Source organism: Sciurus vulgaris (assembly GCF_902686455.1).
Source record: "Sciurus vulgaris genome assembly, chromosome: 3".
NCBI classification, from domain to species: Eukaryota; Metazoa; Chordata; class Mammalia; order Rodentia; family Sciuridae; genus Sciurus; species Sciurus vulgaris.
The window spans coordinates 112,847,149-112,863,470 of NC_136463.1; the positions used below are offsets into that span (position 1 = coordinate 112,847,149).

Sequence of the window (16,322 nt, forward strand, 5' to 3'; positions counted from 1 at the left end):
TATAAACCATAATCTTTCATATCTGGTTTTAAACAGACATTTTAAATTCCCCATCATTTGGTATTATGCAAATTGTTTCAGCTCATGGCCACCACTTGAAAAACAAGATCGATAGAAACTTTCCTCCAAGGCCAAATTTCATTTCAAACAGAACTAGAAAATGACCTCCATCAATCTGATTCTAAGTGGGAGTAGACATATGAGTAATTCCATGTCTGTTTTCGCTTATTGCTGATTGGGCCTTATTCTCCTTCCCCTCATATATTACTATTAAATGTCACAGACACTGCTTACAATGACAGGAAGATGGACACATGCGGGTTTTACACAATGAGGCATTGCACCTGGATTTGAAGATGCCCTAGCAGATGAGATAATAAGCTGCCTGAAGCAGCCCCTTCTTCAAAGAGTTCTTCGATGAACAGGCATAATAAGAAGGTACACAGTTGCGTGTGCAATTTGCGATGGGGCAGAGCCCTGAGTGTCATGTAAGGAACACTGCAAAAGGACACTTTTGGACTGGAATTCAAGTTAAAAGCTTGAAGGTCATGCCAAGGAATCTAAATATCTAATGGGTTGTGTTTATTTTTGTGTTTAAGTAGAGAAATAATATAACTATTGTTGTTTCATAAGAAGGAGGAATCTGATTGCAAGTTCAGCATGAATTAAATGGACAGGTAAAGAAGAGAAAGAGGCAGGTCAGTGGTCAGGAGTCTACTACAATTGTCTAGACCTGAAATAATAAATGCCTAAATGTGGCTGATAGCAAGGAAGAGCTATTAGAAATACTGTGAAGGAAGGAGATAATAGAATTTGGTTACTAATCAGATACAGGTGTAGGGGAAATGATGAGTATAGGGTCAAGAATAATACAGAGATTTGTGTCTCAGAAGCAATCACCCAGAGCCTTAGATCCTCTTTGGCCTCAACATATTCTATTCACTCTCATCCACTCCCTATGATTCTTGTTCAGACTGTGGGCTGTTGACTCCCAATTATTTCTGGGACTCACTTCTTTCTTCAACTCCAGGGTCGTGAGGTTTAAATTTATTTCATTATTCTATTTTTGAGTAGATAGTAGATAAAGAGGGGACTTCCTCCTACCCAGACTTCCATCTCCCCCAATTCCCATCTTCAGAGGCAGCTAATCAGTTTCTTACAAAGGTGAACTAGACAGCTTTGCTCTTAACACGACATGAATGAAACAAATTCCCCTTCTCTCTAAGTTTGTTTTTCCTTCTGTAGTCTTACATGGTTCATAGCAGCACCATCCAATGATTATAATTCACTGAATTATTTCTAGGTGCCAGGCAATAATCTAGTCAGCTAATATTTATATTTCTAATCCTCACAAATTCTTTGCAAACAAATTACTTTAGGAAAAACAAGCATAAGGATGTTAAAGCTCAAATGACTGCACCCATCCAATAAATAGTGGATGTGGATTTGAATCCACAATGTAGACTCTTAGCAATATTATTTGCTGTTTAGCTCACAATCATCCTCACTTTATCTCCTCCCTCTCCAAATTAGAACCATTCATGGTCCCTACCCACCACTTCTATGAAGGTTCTTCACTCTTACAAAGACCCCATGCCATTCTCAGCAATTCTCTAATCAGGGCACAGCTAAAAATGTAAATCTGTTTACATCACTTACTTGCTTCAAAGTCTCGGTCTGTAGGTCAGATGCCTTAGCAGCAAGACTTTGCAGAGCCTGCTCCTAACCCACGTTTCCAGTCTCAGTTCTCAGCACTTGTCCTGTAGCCCATGCCACGTACTTTATATTGAAGACAAACCAGGTGCCCTCCCCACTTTGGCAGCTGGTATCTGGAAATATTGTGCACCTTTATAAGTAATCCCTCTCCCCACAAACCTACTTTTGTTATTTTAAATCATCTCGAGGGAATTGTTACTGTTCCAAGATCCTTGACCTAGATAGAGCTCAAGTTTTCCTCTCTGACATGATCTCCAACCTCCCAATCAGGGCGAAATGCTCCTTCCTTCCTCCCGCAGCAGCCTCCCGCAGCAGCGACCCTCAGGCCTCCATTGTAGAGTTGATCTCATCCTCTGGCATGATTTCTGTACCTGTACTTTCCCTCCTACCAGGGACTTCTGCTGACTTCCTCCAGGCACAATCTATCTTTTCAGGATGCAGCCCAAAGCTACATCTTACACAGAACCAGAATATAGTATGTTCCACAAATATTTGTCCAATTAATTAATCAATGAATTATCCTTGTTTTATTCTCTAGCAAAGTATGCAGCACACAGTGGAGGCAGAATGGATTCATTGATAATGGATGAAGTTTCCTAGTTTTTAGTTCATTAAATAAGTAGTTATCGTTTCTCCTTAGATTTGTGAAATTAACACTACTTTCTCCCTAATTTCAGTCATATCTATTCCTACTTTCCAACTTCCTCCCACTCTCCAACTTCAGCCCCTTCCAGGTATAGACTAAATGAATCCTCAGTTCCTAGAAATGATCAGATAACCCCTCAATGGTTTTTCCACAGAAAATATTTATTTCTCAATTAGCTCTGGTTCATTTTAATTTCTGAATGCTTTCTTCTTTGTCTCATTAGTATCATTGGTTGTTTACTTAATAGGATTTATGTTTTGAATTTAATTCTAAATTCTTAATACAACAAAGAAATATTTAAACAAATAATATTAACATCACTTTCAAATGAAAGCTTTATAAAGTTATTTGTTAATGTAAAAACTAATTTTCAATGACAGATCTATATTTTCAGGTAAGTTGTTCATTCTAGGGTCACCTATTAGTTATTTTAATATTATTAAGAATTATGCAGTAATTATGTGCTATCATTTAGATGTAAATATTATGTTAATATGTGTAGTATTCAAATGTAAATATTGAAAACAGTTTGTAATCCCAAACACACAGTTCTTAGCTTCATCATGACTTCTGCATCAACTATGCTAATTTCCATAATTACCTGCTGTTCATTGTATGTATTTAATGTGAAGAGGGGCTTTGAAGAATAAACTCTTCTCCATTTTCAACAACCATTCTAGCTTTTGATGCCATTGTATCTGACATCATTCTAACAGGATCAAACTGAGCAACAACAGCAACCTAAAAGAAGAGAAGGCAGACCAATTGGAACAAGGTACAAGCTACAAGGTACAATCTAAATACCTTAAGAATTTTACTAAACATAATACCTGAAAGGGCAGAAAGAATATTAAAACCAGGCCTGTCGTAGAGGTCCACAGAGGAATTAAAACTTACATAAAACAAAGTATTTGAAGGCCTTAACACATAATTTTTTGCTAATGATTCAATAATTATGATTAATTTCAGATAAAAATTTCTCTTTCTGATAAAAGTCATAGGGAATTTTACATAGAAAACCTACATATTCAAATATCTTGAAAGTAACCAAAAGTGAAAAAAAATATTTATTTTTAACTGATAGCAAATTATGGCTACAGTAACAATGTCATGAGGCTTTCTAGAAAGTTCAATCTAATTAGGCTGAATCTAGAGCATATACTCAGTTGAGTGTGTTGGCAATATTGGGCAAGATAGACGAGTTTCCACTGTACCGGGCACCTACAATGTCCAGAATCTGCTAGAAAACATTGTTATACCTTCTACTCAAAAAACTGCAGTTATTTTAATATGAATGTCCTTGCACGTGATAATTCAAAATCACATCTTAATAAAAAAGTCACTAATTTTGTAAATTATATGCACCATTAGTAATACCTGGCTGTTAATTCTGAAAGTCAAAAATTAGCATGACGTAAATGGCATTTTTAGTGTCATTTAGAAACTGTAATGAAATAACTGGGGGATTAAATATACTTTAATTATTATAGGTTTCCTAGCTTAAAAAAAAATCGTATAATTCTAAACACTGATTACATTTAACAGGCATAGATATTTTTGTTTTCAAAGTGCTGTTAGATGGAAGGAATTCTAGTCAAATGGACCCCATAGTTATCAAAGTTGTATTTTGTATATAGAATGTGTTTAGTAATAGTGACATTGAGTCTTTCTGATTGAAAAATTGAATTTATCAGATACAGGATGACCAGGGTTTACATTCCTATGCTTTGAATTTATCTCTATAATCTATTTTATCAGGGAAGATGATGATTCATGGGTTTGCACTGTTATCTCTACTCTGACACTTAACTAGATCCTGTTGATTTCAACCCTATCTGATATTTACTACATATATGACTTTGGACAAAGCACCTAGCCTTTGCATTGCCTCAGTTTCTTCTTCTTTAGATTGGGGATATTAATAGTAGCTCTTTCATAGTAGCTATATCATAATAGTAGCTATATCTTTTACTCTGTGGAGATGAAACTAAGTGGCACATAAGAGTTTTTAGAAAAGGGTTTTATACTTATTCAATTTATTCACAAAATTGAATTTATATACTTCAAAACTATAAAGCAGGCATTACCATTTTTCAGATGAGGATATGGAGCTGAGGAGATTAAGTAAATGACCTTCGTTTCCTCTGCCAGAGTCCCAACCCAAGTTGTCCCAGGTCTGAAGGGCACCGGAGTCCAAGTTCTTACCCATTATTCTATATTACCTCGACTGACAGAGATGAGAAACCAGAGACATCCCCTGTTAGCTAGGACATGGTGTCAATGAAGATTTTAGAGCGTGTGCATCGGAACAATCACTCTGGGTTTAAATTTCTGAAAATTACCAAGTAAAACTTTTTTATCATATTTCCCAAGTTCTTATATTCCTGCTCTTTCCAACTGCTGTTTACTTTCATTTGCTTTTGCTACTTTTATTATGCAAGGTAATGGGAAGTTTTTTATTTCTCCACACACAAAAAAGGTATTTTTAAAAAGGGGTTTTTAACATATTTGTTGACTGTGGAATATTTCCAAGCAGAGGTTCCTATCCCAAAGAAGATTATCTTGCTCTACCACATTTTTTTGAGGACAATAAAATCCTTTGAGTAGATGAAGTTTCACTGTTGCAAATGGGTACTATTCAACCAATAAACTAGAGGTGATATGGATGCATTTAAATCCTGGGAAAGCTTTTTAAAAGGTGCTGATGAAGTTCTTTTAATATACTGAGAAACTGGAAATGGTTCAACATAAATCTAATTGTTCCCTGGAATGAAGATCAGCGTCCCAATTTGGAAAAGTTATGTTTTATATAGCCGATGTCATGAACTAAGCCCTAGTAATAATGTTATTAAGAGCACTTAGATACATTAAAAAAAAAAAAAAAGAAAATTTTCAAATTATAAGTACCTGTTTCCTAAGGGCTTCCAGGCGTCTCTCTCTCTCCTCTTCTTCATGTGCTTCTTGAAGGGCCACTTCCTTTTTCTCCATCAAACGCTTTTCCAATAATCCCTGTCTATATTTAACCCTTTGAAAAGAATACAGGAAATCGATGAAATTATGTGCATGTATGAATATGTCAAAACACTCCCACTATATGTACAATTATTTTGCACTAATAAAAAAATGACAAAATAAAACTAGCACACAGGCATCCAGGGAAGCATCACAGTAACCCTGGAGAACAGAGGTGCAGAGGCTTCTCAGCGGTGACATGTTTTTATTTTACTCTATGATTAATTTCTCATTTCCTAAGGAAAAAAGACAGCATCTGAAATTTATAACAATTCTAATAACAACCAGAGAAATGCAGGAAAGCATGAGGTAAAATCTCGTTCACCTCACTCCTCATTGAAACCATTTCATTAACTTCAACTGCTGCTGTTGCAGCTGATCTGCCCTGAGAGATGAATACTGGCTCATTTCTGAGTTTCTATAGCAGTTTTAACACAATTTGAGATGTTAAAAAGACTGCATTACTGATTAAATATACATGTTTTTAGAAAGAAAAGTAAAATGAATCGCTATAGGAATATGTCTAAATTATTTTGCTTACTAAAACTTACACTAAATTTCACATACATTGTCTCTTATTTTGTCAAGAATGCCTTTTCTGAATGGGGTGTGTGTGTTAAGAAATTTAAAAAATTGCACTTTGACATCTGTAGATGGCAGCAAAAACATGACTTTCCCTTAGTGTTATATTTCCACCCACTTCACATCATCAGATATTGAATGAGGACACATTTAAATACTGGTTTAATGCCACAAACTCATTTGGTCATCCTCCGCTTCCTGCTTTTGGGCAGCCTCCTTTGCCATCTTCTTGCCCAAGCTATTCTTCCACTGAATTACAGAGATGAGATTCCTCTTTTTGAACAAGTGAGTACTTGAATTCCATGGGTAGTATTAGGCTATTGCCTCTGTGTTTTAGTCAGCTTTTTCGCTGCTGTGACTAAAAGACCTGACTCAAACAATTTTAGATGAGGAAAAGTTTATTTTGGGGCTTACAGTTTTAGAGGTCTCAGTCCATAGAGAGCTGACTCCATTCTAGAGGGCCTGAGATGAGGCGGAACATCATGGCAGAAGAGTATGGCAGAGGAAAGCAGGAAGCAAAGAGAGAGATTTCAATTGCCAGATACAAAGAATATACCCCAAAGGCACATCCCCAACGCTCACCTCCAGTCACACACTACCTGCCTATAATCGCCACTCCATTAATCCCTATTAGGGGATTGAGGCACTGATTGGGTTAAGGCTCTCCTAACTCAAATCATTTCACCTCTAAGCCTTTTTGCATTGCCTCACACCTGAGCTTTTGGGGGACATCTCACATCCAAACCATAACACTCTGTCTTTAACCCTGGATGATGTTGTTTCTGCTTTCTTTGTGGCATCAGTCATAAATGTCCTTTGCCCTTAGTATATACTCCTGCATTTTATATGGAGGTATCTTTACCAGAGCCTTTGTATTCTGGATTCTGACATTTACTGAGTACTCGCTACCCATCAGGTCTTGTGCCAAGTGCTTTATGCTTTATCTTATTGAGTCTTTCCAACAATTATATGTTGCATAACCATTATATAATGTTTTATGGATACATAGACAGAGGCATAGACAAATAATGTAACTTGTCTAAACTCTCATACCCAGAGTAAGTGGCTGAGCCAGAAATTAAACCCTGAAAGATTGGTCTCAGATCACAAGACTACTCCTCACCCTCCCACCCTCAGGCAATTACTACTGTGCTGTCCTCCTCTTCTTTCCTCTCCTCTTGATCTCTCCACCCACCACAATACCAACTGTGTGCCAATTCCTGTGCTAGATAGTATGGTCATGCTGAGAAAAAGATTCTGTTCTTAAGAAGTTTATAGTTGACACAGAGACAAGAGCCAAATCTAAGAACAAGGTACACAGGACATTAAGATAGGCACAAATAAGGGCCTTTGGGGATTTGAGGAAGGTAAGATGACCACGTGCAGGATTTTGAGAGTAACGGATAGGACTCAGCAAGAGCTTCATAGAGGGGACAGCATTTGAGCTGTCTCAAGAATTAGGAACTGGAGAAGCATAGAGGGGTGAGGGCAGAGGGAGTTCACTTCCCAGGCAGAGGAAGCAGTGCAGGTGCTTGAGAGTGGCACCTCATTTGCCTCACCCTTGTCTCAGGGGAAGGGCTCAGGGTTGCAAGAACACAGTTAATGAATATGCAAAATAGACAGGTGCAGGGAAGTACTGGTGACTGAACCTGGCATCACATAGTTTCCTTGGGAAGATATATTCCTGGGGAGGAATGATCTTTTAAACTGTTGCTCATGAGGCTGCCACTGAGAGAGAAGCACAGGGAGAAGAAAGGAGAAAGATACTCGATGGATGCTTGTGGAATACAAACGTAGCACAGGACTTAGAAGGAAAATCCTAAGCTCCTCAGAGGGTCATGATCCTCCAGACCTCCTTCCATATCAGGAGACTGTTCAGTCAAGACACAGATTAAAGGGCCACAGACCAGAATGCTCCCTTTTCCCCAGGCCTTCATGCCATGAAGAGCTGTATTTTTCATTTTCTCCATTTTCACCAAGGCATGACATAACCTCCCTAATGAGGTTATACTCAATTTAAGCACTGAGTACAAGCTAAGTGAACTACTGTGAAGGTTCAATTAAAAGATACCTTGGGATTTGGCAATTACCATATGCTAATTCTCAAAACCTTTGGAAAGTTTCTCTTCCTGAGGGATATATAGGTTGCTTCGTCTGCAACAAAGTTTTTGTCTGTTTTGTGGAAAAGTAATAGTGGTTCCTGCCAGGGGAACTTGACTAGTGAGGAAGAAACTACAAATGAGATTAAGGCAATTATACCTATGTCATGGCGAAGGCTGACTGACAGTTTACCTGGAGGCTCATTTGTTCACTTAACAGATATTTATTGAGCTAAGCGCCTGCTCTGTATCCAGTGCCATACTAGACACTTACCGTGCACTGGCAACACAGGAGATGGGCTCCTGTCCTCACATGACTGGCAATCCAACAAGGGTGCAGAGACCTAGGCAATTATAACAGCAGGGCTTATGCTCTGATGGAACAATGGGCCACAGGCCATTGGGAGAGGCATCTTTTCCAGACTTTGGGGTATCTGGAGGAGCATCTGATAGGAAGTACCTTGAATTTGAGACTTGAAAATAAAATCAGGAAGTTCCCCCAAGGGGAGAAAATAGAAAGAACGTATCAGACAGAAAAAAAAAAAAAAATAGAGGTGAAAAGCCTAGAGGCGAGAGAGCACAGTAAGCTTGAAAAACTGAAAGAAATTTAGTATGACCAAAAATGAGCAATGCAAGGTGACAGGTGCCAAGAACTCAGGATGGAGAGGCAAGAGGGGCTGGGTCTTGGGCACTTTACAAGCATGAGGGCCTTTGATCAGGGAAACGCAATGATTAGAGCAAATTTGTCTTGCAATATGGAGATGGATGGTAAGGAGGCATGACAGAGTTATCCAGATAGAAGTTGACAGTTTTCTGCTCTACAGCAGAAGCAGGGAACCGGTAGGAGGTTGAAGAAGACATGGATTTTAAAGATGTAAGGAAAATGTTTAAAAAGTTGAAGAAGTTTATTTTACAGGAGAGGGAGAGTGATAGAGGAAGAACTTAAGTTTTCTGTCTTGCACAGTGAACAATGTTGTTCCTCCCTAAAATTGGGAACTTAAAAAACAAGGAAAAGAAGGAACTAGGTTCAATTTGGACACAGAAAGAAATGCCTTCGCTGGAGCGGGGCTGGAGGGATAGATGGCAAACCTTCATCAATAGAATGGAATTGAAGTCACAGAGAAGATGCCATGACCAGGGGTGAGAACAATGGGTCAGAAAAGTAGGCATAGGATTGATTCCCAAGGAACCAACACTTCAGAAAGGGGAAGAAGATGGGACTATTTAGGGAAACAAGGAGGATAAATATTACTAAAAAGGTAATAAAAATGGGATCAACAACGTCAGATGCTATAGAAATAGTCCAGAAATAATTATTGGATTAAACTGTCATTGACATGACAGTCAGTAGGGTGGTGGCTGAAAAACCAGTGGGGGTAGGGAAGTAAGTGGCAGTGGAGACAAGCCCTTCAGTAGGAACGATTCAGGTGGGGAGCAGAGACACAACGCCATGCTGTAGGAAGCACTGGGCTGACCACAGTGGCATTGGCTCCAAGGTGATGATTACAGATACTCTGACGACCTTGAAGATTTGCACTGGAAAATTTAAGGACATAGGAGACATATTGAAATTCTTCATTTTTACAGCTTCTACAGCTTAACTTCAAACAACTCTTCAATTAAAAATGGGAAACTCTTGATGATTCCTCTGCTCTGGATAGAAAAATGTCTTTGCCTAAAGAGAAGTGATGCAGAAAAACTCTTGGGAGAAAGCCAAATACTCACATATTCATGGAGAAAGAAAACAGCAACACAGTGAAGTCAATCATTTGGAAAATTTTCCACATAAATACTTTTAGTCATTTGAGGTAGCAGCTTTTCTCCAAATTAAACTGTTGCTATGAAAGTCAATGTCAGGAAGTGGCTAAACTCAATAGTTTTTAAGTTGTGCACTGAATTCCCAAACAGGAACCTGGTGCTCATTTCTCAGTCTATTTTATGCTCCCTTAGTCAACAAAGGTTGGAAAGTGCTGCAAAAGAGGCATTTCAACTTTTCTTGGGGGAGGAGAATCATCATATTGTTCAAAAGCAACAGCTGCTACAGAATCAGGTACAGCATTAACAATAATCTGAAAAGGATTTTCTTTAAGCCTCTGGGCCTGAGTGTAGTTGGAGGACAGTATGCTTTCATGTAGAAACGGAGCATTCACGTATCATTTAGGAGACTTTTTATATGGCTTCTGCGCTCTAAGAAGTGAGTACACAAATGCAGATGATTTGAAAACACTTGAACTGTAGTATCAGCCTCCTGTGGCTTCAGTGAAACTTCCAGAAGAACTGAGCAAACTATTCAGTACAAAATCTTGACCTTCCTCCTATCTGAAGTTACAAGCAAAACTACAGCAAACAAGCTGGGAGAAAGACTTCTTGAGATTGGCCAGTGGCAAATACAACAATTAAAATTTTTTTAAAAACTTAAGCAGTAAATAATACAGAGCATAAAGACATATCTGAATTATTAAAGTATTGAACCCACCTGAAATGTTTCAGGGAAGTGATTTGTCCTACTGAATTAAAGGCTGTTTATAAACATACTTGCTACTTAGTGTTGAAATCATGAATTTCAACACTGAAGAAGAAAGTGTTAAATCGGTACATGCCAGAGGTGTCTTGCCAGAGGCATCATATGGAATGTGTTTCTACCTGTTGGAAATCCATTTTTGGCTCATATCCCACTCAGTAGGTTGTTCTTCCTGCCAAGCAGAAAGGACCCTTCCGTTAGCCTTAGGGTACCCTGACAGGGAACAATATGCGGATCAAAACTGGTGGGCCAGGTGCCAGCACCCTCTCAAACAAAGGGGAGAAGAAACCTCTTCTCTGAGAACACTCTGGGAACAGAGAAAGGAATGGAAATCACATAAGCAGACACCGAAGAACCAGGGCCCTCTAACTCCTAGACTCTACCAAGTGGGGATTCTGACCGAGGGCATTGCAGAGGTCAATTTCTGCAGCAGTAATGTGAATCCTGATACAAGACAGTGGCATCCTGGTACAGATGGGTATGGGGCAAGAACAAAGAGGACTCACAGAGCATCCAAGAACTAGGAACAGATGAGCCCAAGCCAGCCCTAAACAGAGACCATTCTTTCAGCTCAGAGCACCTACTGGTTCCTTTGTGAAGCTACTGGAACCCCATTCTTTAACTGTTGACTATAGTTGTTAAGGTTTAGATATGAAGTGTCCCCAAAAACATCATCTGTGAGACAATGCAAGAAAGTCTAGCAGTGAAATGATTGGGTTATGATTGCATTAAACTAATCAATGTATTAATCCATGGATGGATTAACTGGGTGCAAATTATAGGCAGGTAGACTGTGACTGGAGGAGGTGGGTCACTGGGACGTGCCTTTGGGATATGTATTTTGTCCCTGGCGAGCAGAGTTCTCTCTGCTTCCTGATTGTTGTGTCTTGAGCTGCTGTCCTCTATCATGCTTTTCTGCCCTGATGTTCTGCCTCATCTTGGGCTCAGAGGAGCAGAGTCAATTGTCCCACGTCCTCTGAAATTGTGAACACCAAATAAACTTTTTGTCCTCTATGTTTTTCTTATCAGGTCTTTTGGTCACAGTGACAAAAAAAGTTGACTAAAACACATTGGTCAACATAGAGTTATTAAGCACCTACCAGGTGCCAAGTACTGTTCTAGGTACTCAAAATACAACAGTAGAAGGAGAAAACAGAAAAAAAGTTTCCACCCTATTAAGTCTTACATAATTTGTGGTTTGTTATGTATGAATATATATAAATTAATATTTTGGTAAAATGCATAAGGTTATTATACATTATTTTTTAATTGGTCACAAAGTCCTAAATTAGAAAGGCTCTTCTTGGATTCCTGTAGAGTAATAATAGTTCTCCACTGTGGTGGTCATTAGAATTATTCTGATAATACCAGGGACCCATCCTCCACTAATCGCATCAGGATTCTGATGGCGAGGCTCAAGTACTAGTATTTGGTGGAAATTTCCCCAGACAAGCCCATCTAGCATCCTATGCTGAGAATCAATGTTGAATAGCTCAGTGGTCCCCAAACTTGAACTTATGTTAGAATCACCTGCTGAGTGTGGGCTGCTGGGCCACCTCCAGAATTTCTGATTACAAAGCACTGAGTGGGGCCCCCCAAATTTGCATTTTTAACAAGGGTGTTTCCAGGTGATGATGATGCTGCTTGTCTGGGGATCACACTCTGAGAATAACAACATAGATAAATATACAGATTAGAGGGATTTACCTGACTAATGTTCTCAAGACCAAACCAGGTACAAATTACTACCTAGGCAGGGCTTATTTCTGTTTGTGTTTGCCAAGTATCACCGTTATATGTGTTGGGAATGCTCCAAAGTAGAAATTCCTCTTCGTGCTATTGTCACGCAAGAGCGGGATCTTGCAACTCTGTCTTCTCCTGCCCTTTGTGGCCTCATCTTGACCTTGGCTTTCTCAGGTTTGGATCAGTGTCCATGACAGGCAGTTGCAACAATGTCTGTTACTGAATCTCTTTCTTTCCCTCCAGTAGACAAAACATTTTTGCATCCCGATGACAAGTTGAAAACCTAAGGTTACTGGCTATTCAGTAAAGGGTCTACTCAGTAAAATAAAAGGAGAAGGAGATAATTCAAAGGCATCTCAGCCTTTAAAAGGAAGTATAAGCCACTTCATTTGGGAAAAGTTTTTGCAGCTACAAGATGCAAATTTCCTCATGCTAGAATAAATGAGAGTAAAGGACATTCTTGCATTGGCTATAATCAGTTTCAAACTAGGTAAGTCCACCTGAGCTGAAAGTGCAGACTGAAGCAAAGACTTGAACCTAAGTCCAGGGTTGAAAGCAGGGGACGATGTGAAGAGAGGGACCCTGGAGGAATGCTGCACATGTTATATTAGTCCTTTCTTAGAACTAGTGCAAAAAACCATTTCTTACCACCATTTATTTTTCTCTCTCTCTTTTTTGAAACATTCCTATTCCTTCCCGACTTTCTATGATACTCTTTATATCCTTACACATCTTCAAAAATTTCCTAGGCTACTCCTTGCCAATATTTTGTTCAGGTTACAGGTAGTACGAGGTGTTACCTGCAAAGATTTAAAAACAATAATAAAACCTACTAAAAGCCTGCTTTAAAAAAAAAAAAATTATCATGCACCAGCAAGCCTGAACAATAGTAGTAATAAAATTCTCCCTTCACTGAAGCATACAATCCCACCTGACCACACTCTTAATCCTTTCAAGTTTTTCTTAATTGAAATCCAATGTTTCCCAGGTAACACTACTTCTATTGTAACCCCTAAAAATTAAGGGTATCTGTGAAGAGGAGGCTGCAACTTTTGTCCCCAGTGACAATTTTAGAAAAGTTTTACCCATTGACTTTGGGATGATACCATCCTTTCTCTGTCATGGTTCTTAGAATCACTACTGACGGCCTGGGTCAGTGTCCAGCATTGACTGAAGGTTGTTCAAAACACACAGTTGCTTGTTTCCAGCATTTGCCTTGCCCCTGCTTCAACAATCCATTCCTTAGATCAAACTTGGAGCACGGTATCACCTAGAACTCTTCTGCCAAAATCTTAAACTGGGGATCCTGTTTTATGGCCAGTCTCTGGGGTCCCTGCATCAACTTAGAAAGGCTATACATTGCCTAACTCCAGGAAGCATCATTCACATGAAGAGCCGCCAGCTTCTCATGTTCTCCCTCAACCTCACTAAACCTGCAGCTTCAGCTTACCGATCTGCCAGTTTTTCAACATTTCCTGTGTACCACGGACAGACTAAATCTTCTTTTGTGAAGTTTTCCATCTTTCATTTTGTCTCCGCCTTTTCACCCAGGCCAGGATACTCAGTCAGGCTTGATTTCATTCTCTCCCTGGCTTTGGATCTCTGGGTCTACCTTTTCAAATGCAGTGTCCTTTAATTATTTTGCCTTCTTTTCTTTGCCTACCCACCCTGCCAAAACGCAGTCCTAAGTCTTGGTTGAATTTATTATTTTGTTCCCAGTTCCTCACTTGTCATTTAGTTCAAATCCCCCAGCACTCTGGCCTCGCCCACTCCACTCAATGGAAATCACTCTTCCCAATGTAACTCCTGACTCCAAATTGCACTCAGGGTTTTCTTTCAGAGTTCCTTTGGTTTGACCTGTTGGCAATGCCAGATACTGATAACCAGCTCTTTCTTGCACAAATATCTGCAGTCTCTATGTCCCTCAGAGTTCCAGGTCATTTAATCTTTTATTTTAGTTGTTCTCTATGTAAATTCAGGATTATTGTCAGACAAATCCCTCAAGTATAACTATATTACATTCCTAGTTAAATACAGAGCTGCTTAACTGCCTTAATGGGCATTTGAGTTGGGTATAGCATTAGCATCTTGTAAAAATTTAGTAACAAACTGAACAACAAATCTAAACTGAAGGCTAAAGGGCCTCTTACCCTCTTAGAAGTAAGCCACTGGGTGTCATGGCTATCATGAACAGGGATAAGATTCTGCCTAGTCAATTATTTGGGGTTCACTATGATCCAAAGACAGACAATTAAGTTTCCAATATCTAATAACTTATAATATGGATGTAATGATGTTAGCTTGAAATAATCATGGTAACAGTCATTTCAGTTACCTAAAGACCTAAAGAAAATACTCATAGAATACATAACTTTGAACAATACAACTTTCTTGTATCACAAGTCTTTTGGTCCTAGAAATTATGTTTAAGCAAATGACTGAGTGACTTGTCTTTGGAATTAGTACCTATAAACCACTCACAAGTTGAGGGATGTCTTCTAAAAATAATATTAATCATCTAATTCATATTAGATGATTTTTAAAACTCCTTTCTTTCTAATAGTAATTGTATACCAGAGCCGACTGCCTATTATGGCCAACTCTAGATTTTAATAATTAAACCACATTATGGTGGATATCTGTTGTTTTTCATCTCTCTAGCATAAACCTACTAACATCAAACCCCATTCATCTGCAGAATTGGCCCCCTTATTCCAAGTAGGTCTGTTGAGGAATTTATTTGAGAACTTCTTTTCTTTCCTGATATTAAGGTTTTACCAGTCACCAGGTATGGTTAATAATGTTACATCACAAATATGATTACAGATATTGGCCCTGAGTGAGCCACATGGCTTCAGATGAGCCAATTAGACTTTTCCCCTGGGATTTATATTCGGTTACTGAAAAAGAAAAGCTTGCTTTTCTCTCTGAGGGCAGTAAGCTAGATTGACATAATTGAGTCCTGGAGTTGTTTGTAGCCATGCTCTCTCTTCTCCCTACCACCCAGTGCAGACACACAGAGGAAATCCATTTAGGCACATGGACAGTCACTTAGTATAGAGGTAGAAAAAGACTGAGAGGAACCAGAAGATACCATTCAAATTCCTGAGCCAAAACTCATTCCTGGTCCCTATTCTTATGAATCAATCCATTCCCTTTTCTGCCTAAGCTAGTTTGAGTTAGTTTGTTAGTTGCTTCTGAGGAATTCTGACTAGTAAGCATATCTTCTGTGTATAATGGAATATGTATCATTTTATCCCCATAACAGAAGGACATGTTACCTAGCTGTTTCAAGTGGGAATCAGTTCATTTTTCAAATTGATGGCCCATGGAATGTTAATATTCCACAAGATGTTAACATGTGTGCCATGAGAAATGTGTTTTAGTAAGTTATAGGGAGAAAAAGATAAAGTGAAATAGATTTCTTTATAGCATAATATCTCAGAATATTTATAATAATTTGATAGTATACATAATGAATCTCCAAAAGGAGTACATAGGTTTATTGCCCAAATTTATTTGGTAACAGAAATATTTGTCAGTAAAGCCCAGTTTGGGCAATATTTTTTGCCATTCTGTGAGCTAGCAGAAAGGTTCAAGTTAAAACACTATTGGGCATAGATACATACACCCACTGGTCAGCAATATAGTTAATTGTTTTCAGGTCTTGCTTTTCTGCTACATTGTGCATTTCCTAAGTATAATGGATATGACATAATCTCCTTTATATTCTCAACAACTAATAAAGTGCATAAAGTATAGAAGATATGCACCAATAAATAAAAGAAAAACAAAACAAATGATGAATGGAATTTACAAGTGATGGAAAACATTCCATTGAATGTCTTAAGATATAGGTAAATAACAGGACATAGGAGTTGACAAAATAAAAATGTAAAGATAAATTAAATATATAATCTTCCATTAATCCTGCCTAATTAGTGGGTATTACTTTGTAAAATATTTAATCATTTAAGAAGTTGAATGAGAAGTTGAATTACTG

The 16,322-nt window shown here is 38.4% G+C and overlaps 1 protein-coding gene across 2 annotated transcripts in view; it reads right to left on the minus strand.

Annotated features, from left to right (window-relative positions):
- Positions 1 to 2,857: 2,857 nt before the first annotated feature.
- LOC306656517 (coiled-coil domain-containing protein 148-like) overlaps positions 2,858 to 16,322 on the minus strand; it is a 169,137-nt gene continuing 155,672 nt past the window's right edge. Inside the window, exons 6-7 of one of the 2 annotated variants that reach the window (XM_079131829.1) lie at positions 5,270 to 5,387; positions 2,858 to 3,103 (exon numbers count right to left, since the gene is read on the minus strand). In XM_079131829.1, coding sequence (XP_078987955.1) covers positions 2,984 to 3,103; positions 5,270 to 5,387 — 238 coding nt within the window. In that variant the 3' untranslated portion in view covers positions 2,858 to 2,983. The remainder of the gene's footprint in view (positions 3,104 to 5,269; positions 5,388 to 16,322) is intronic. The other variant, XM_079131830.1, reaches the window with a different exon arrangement.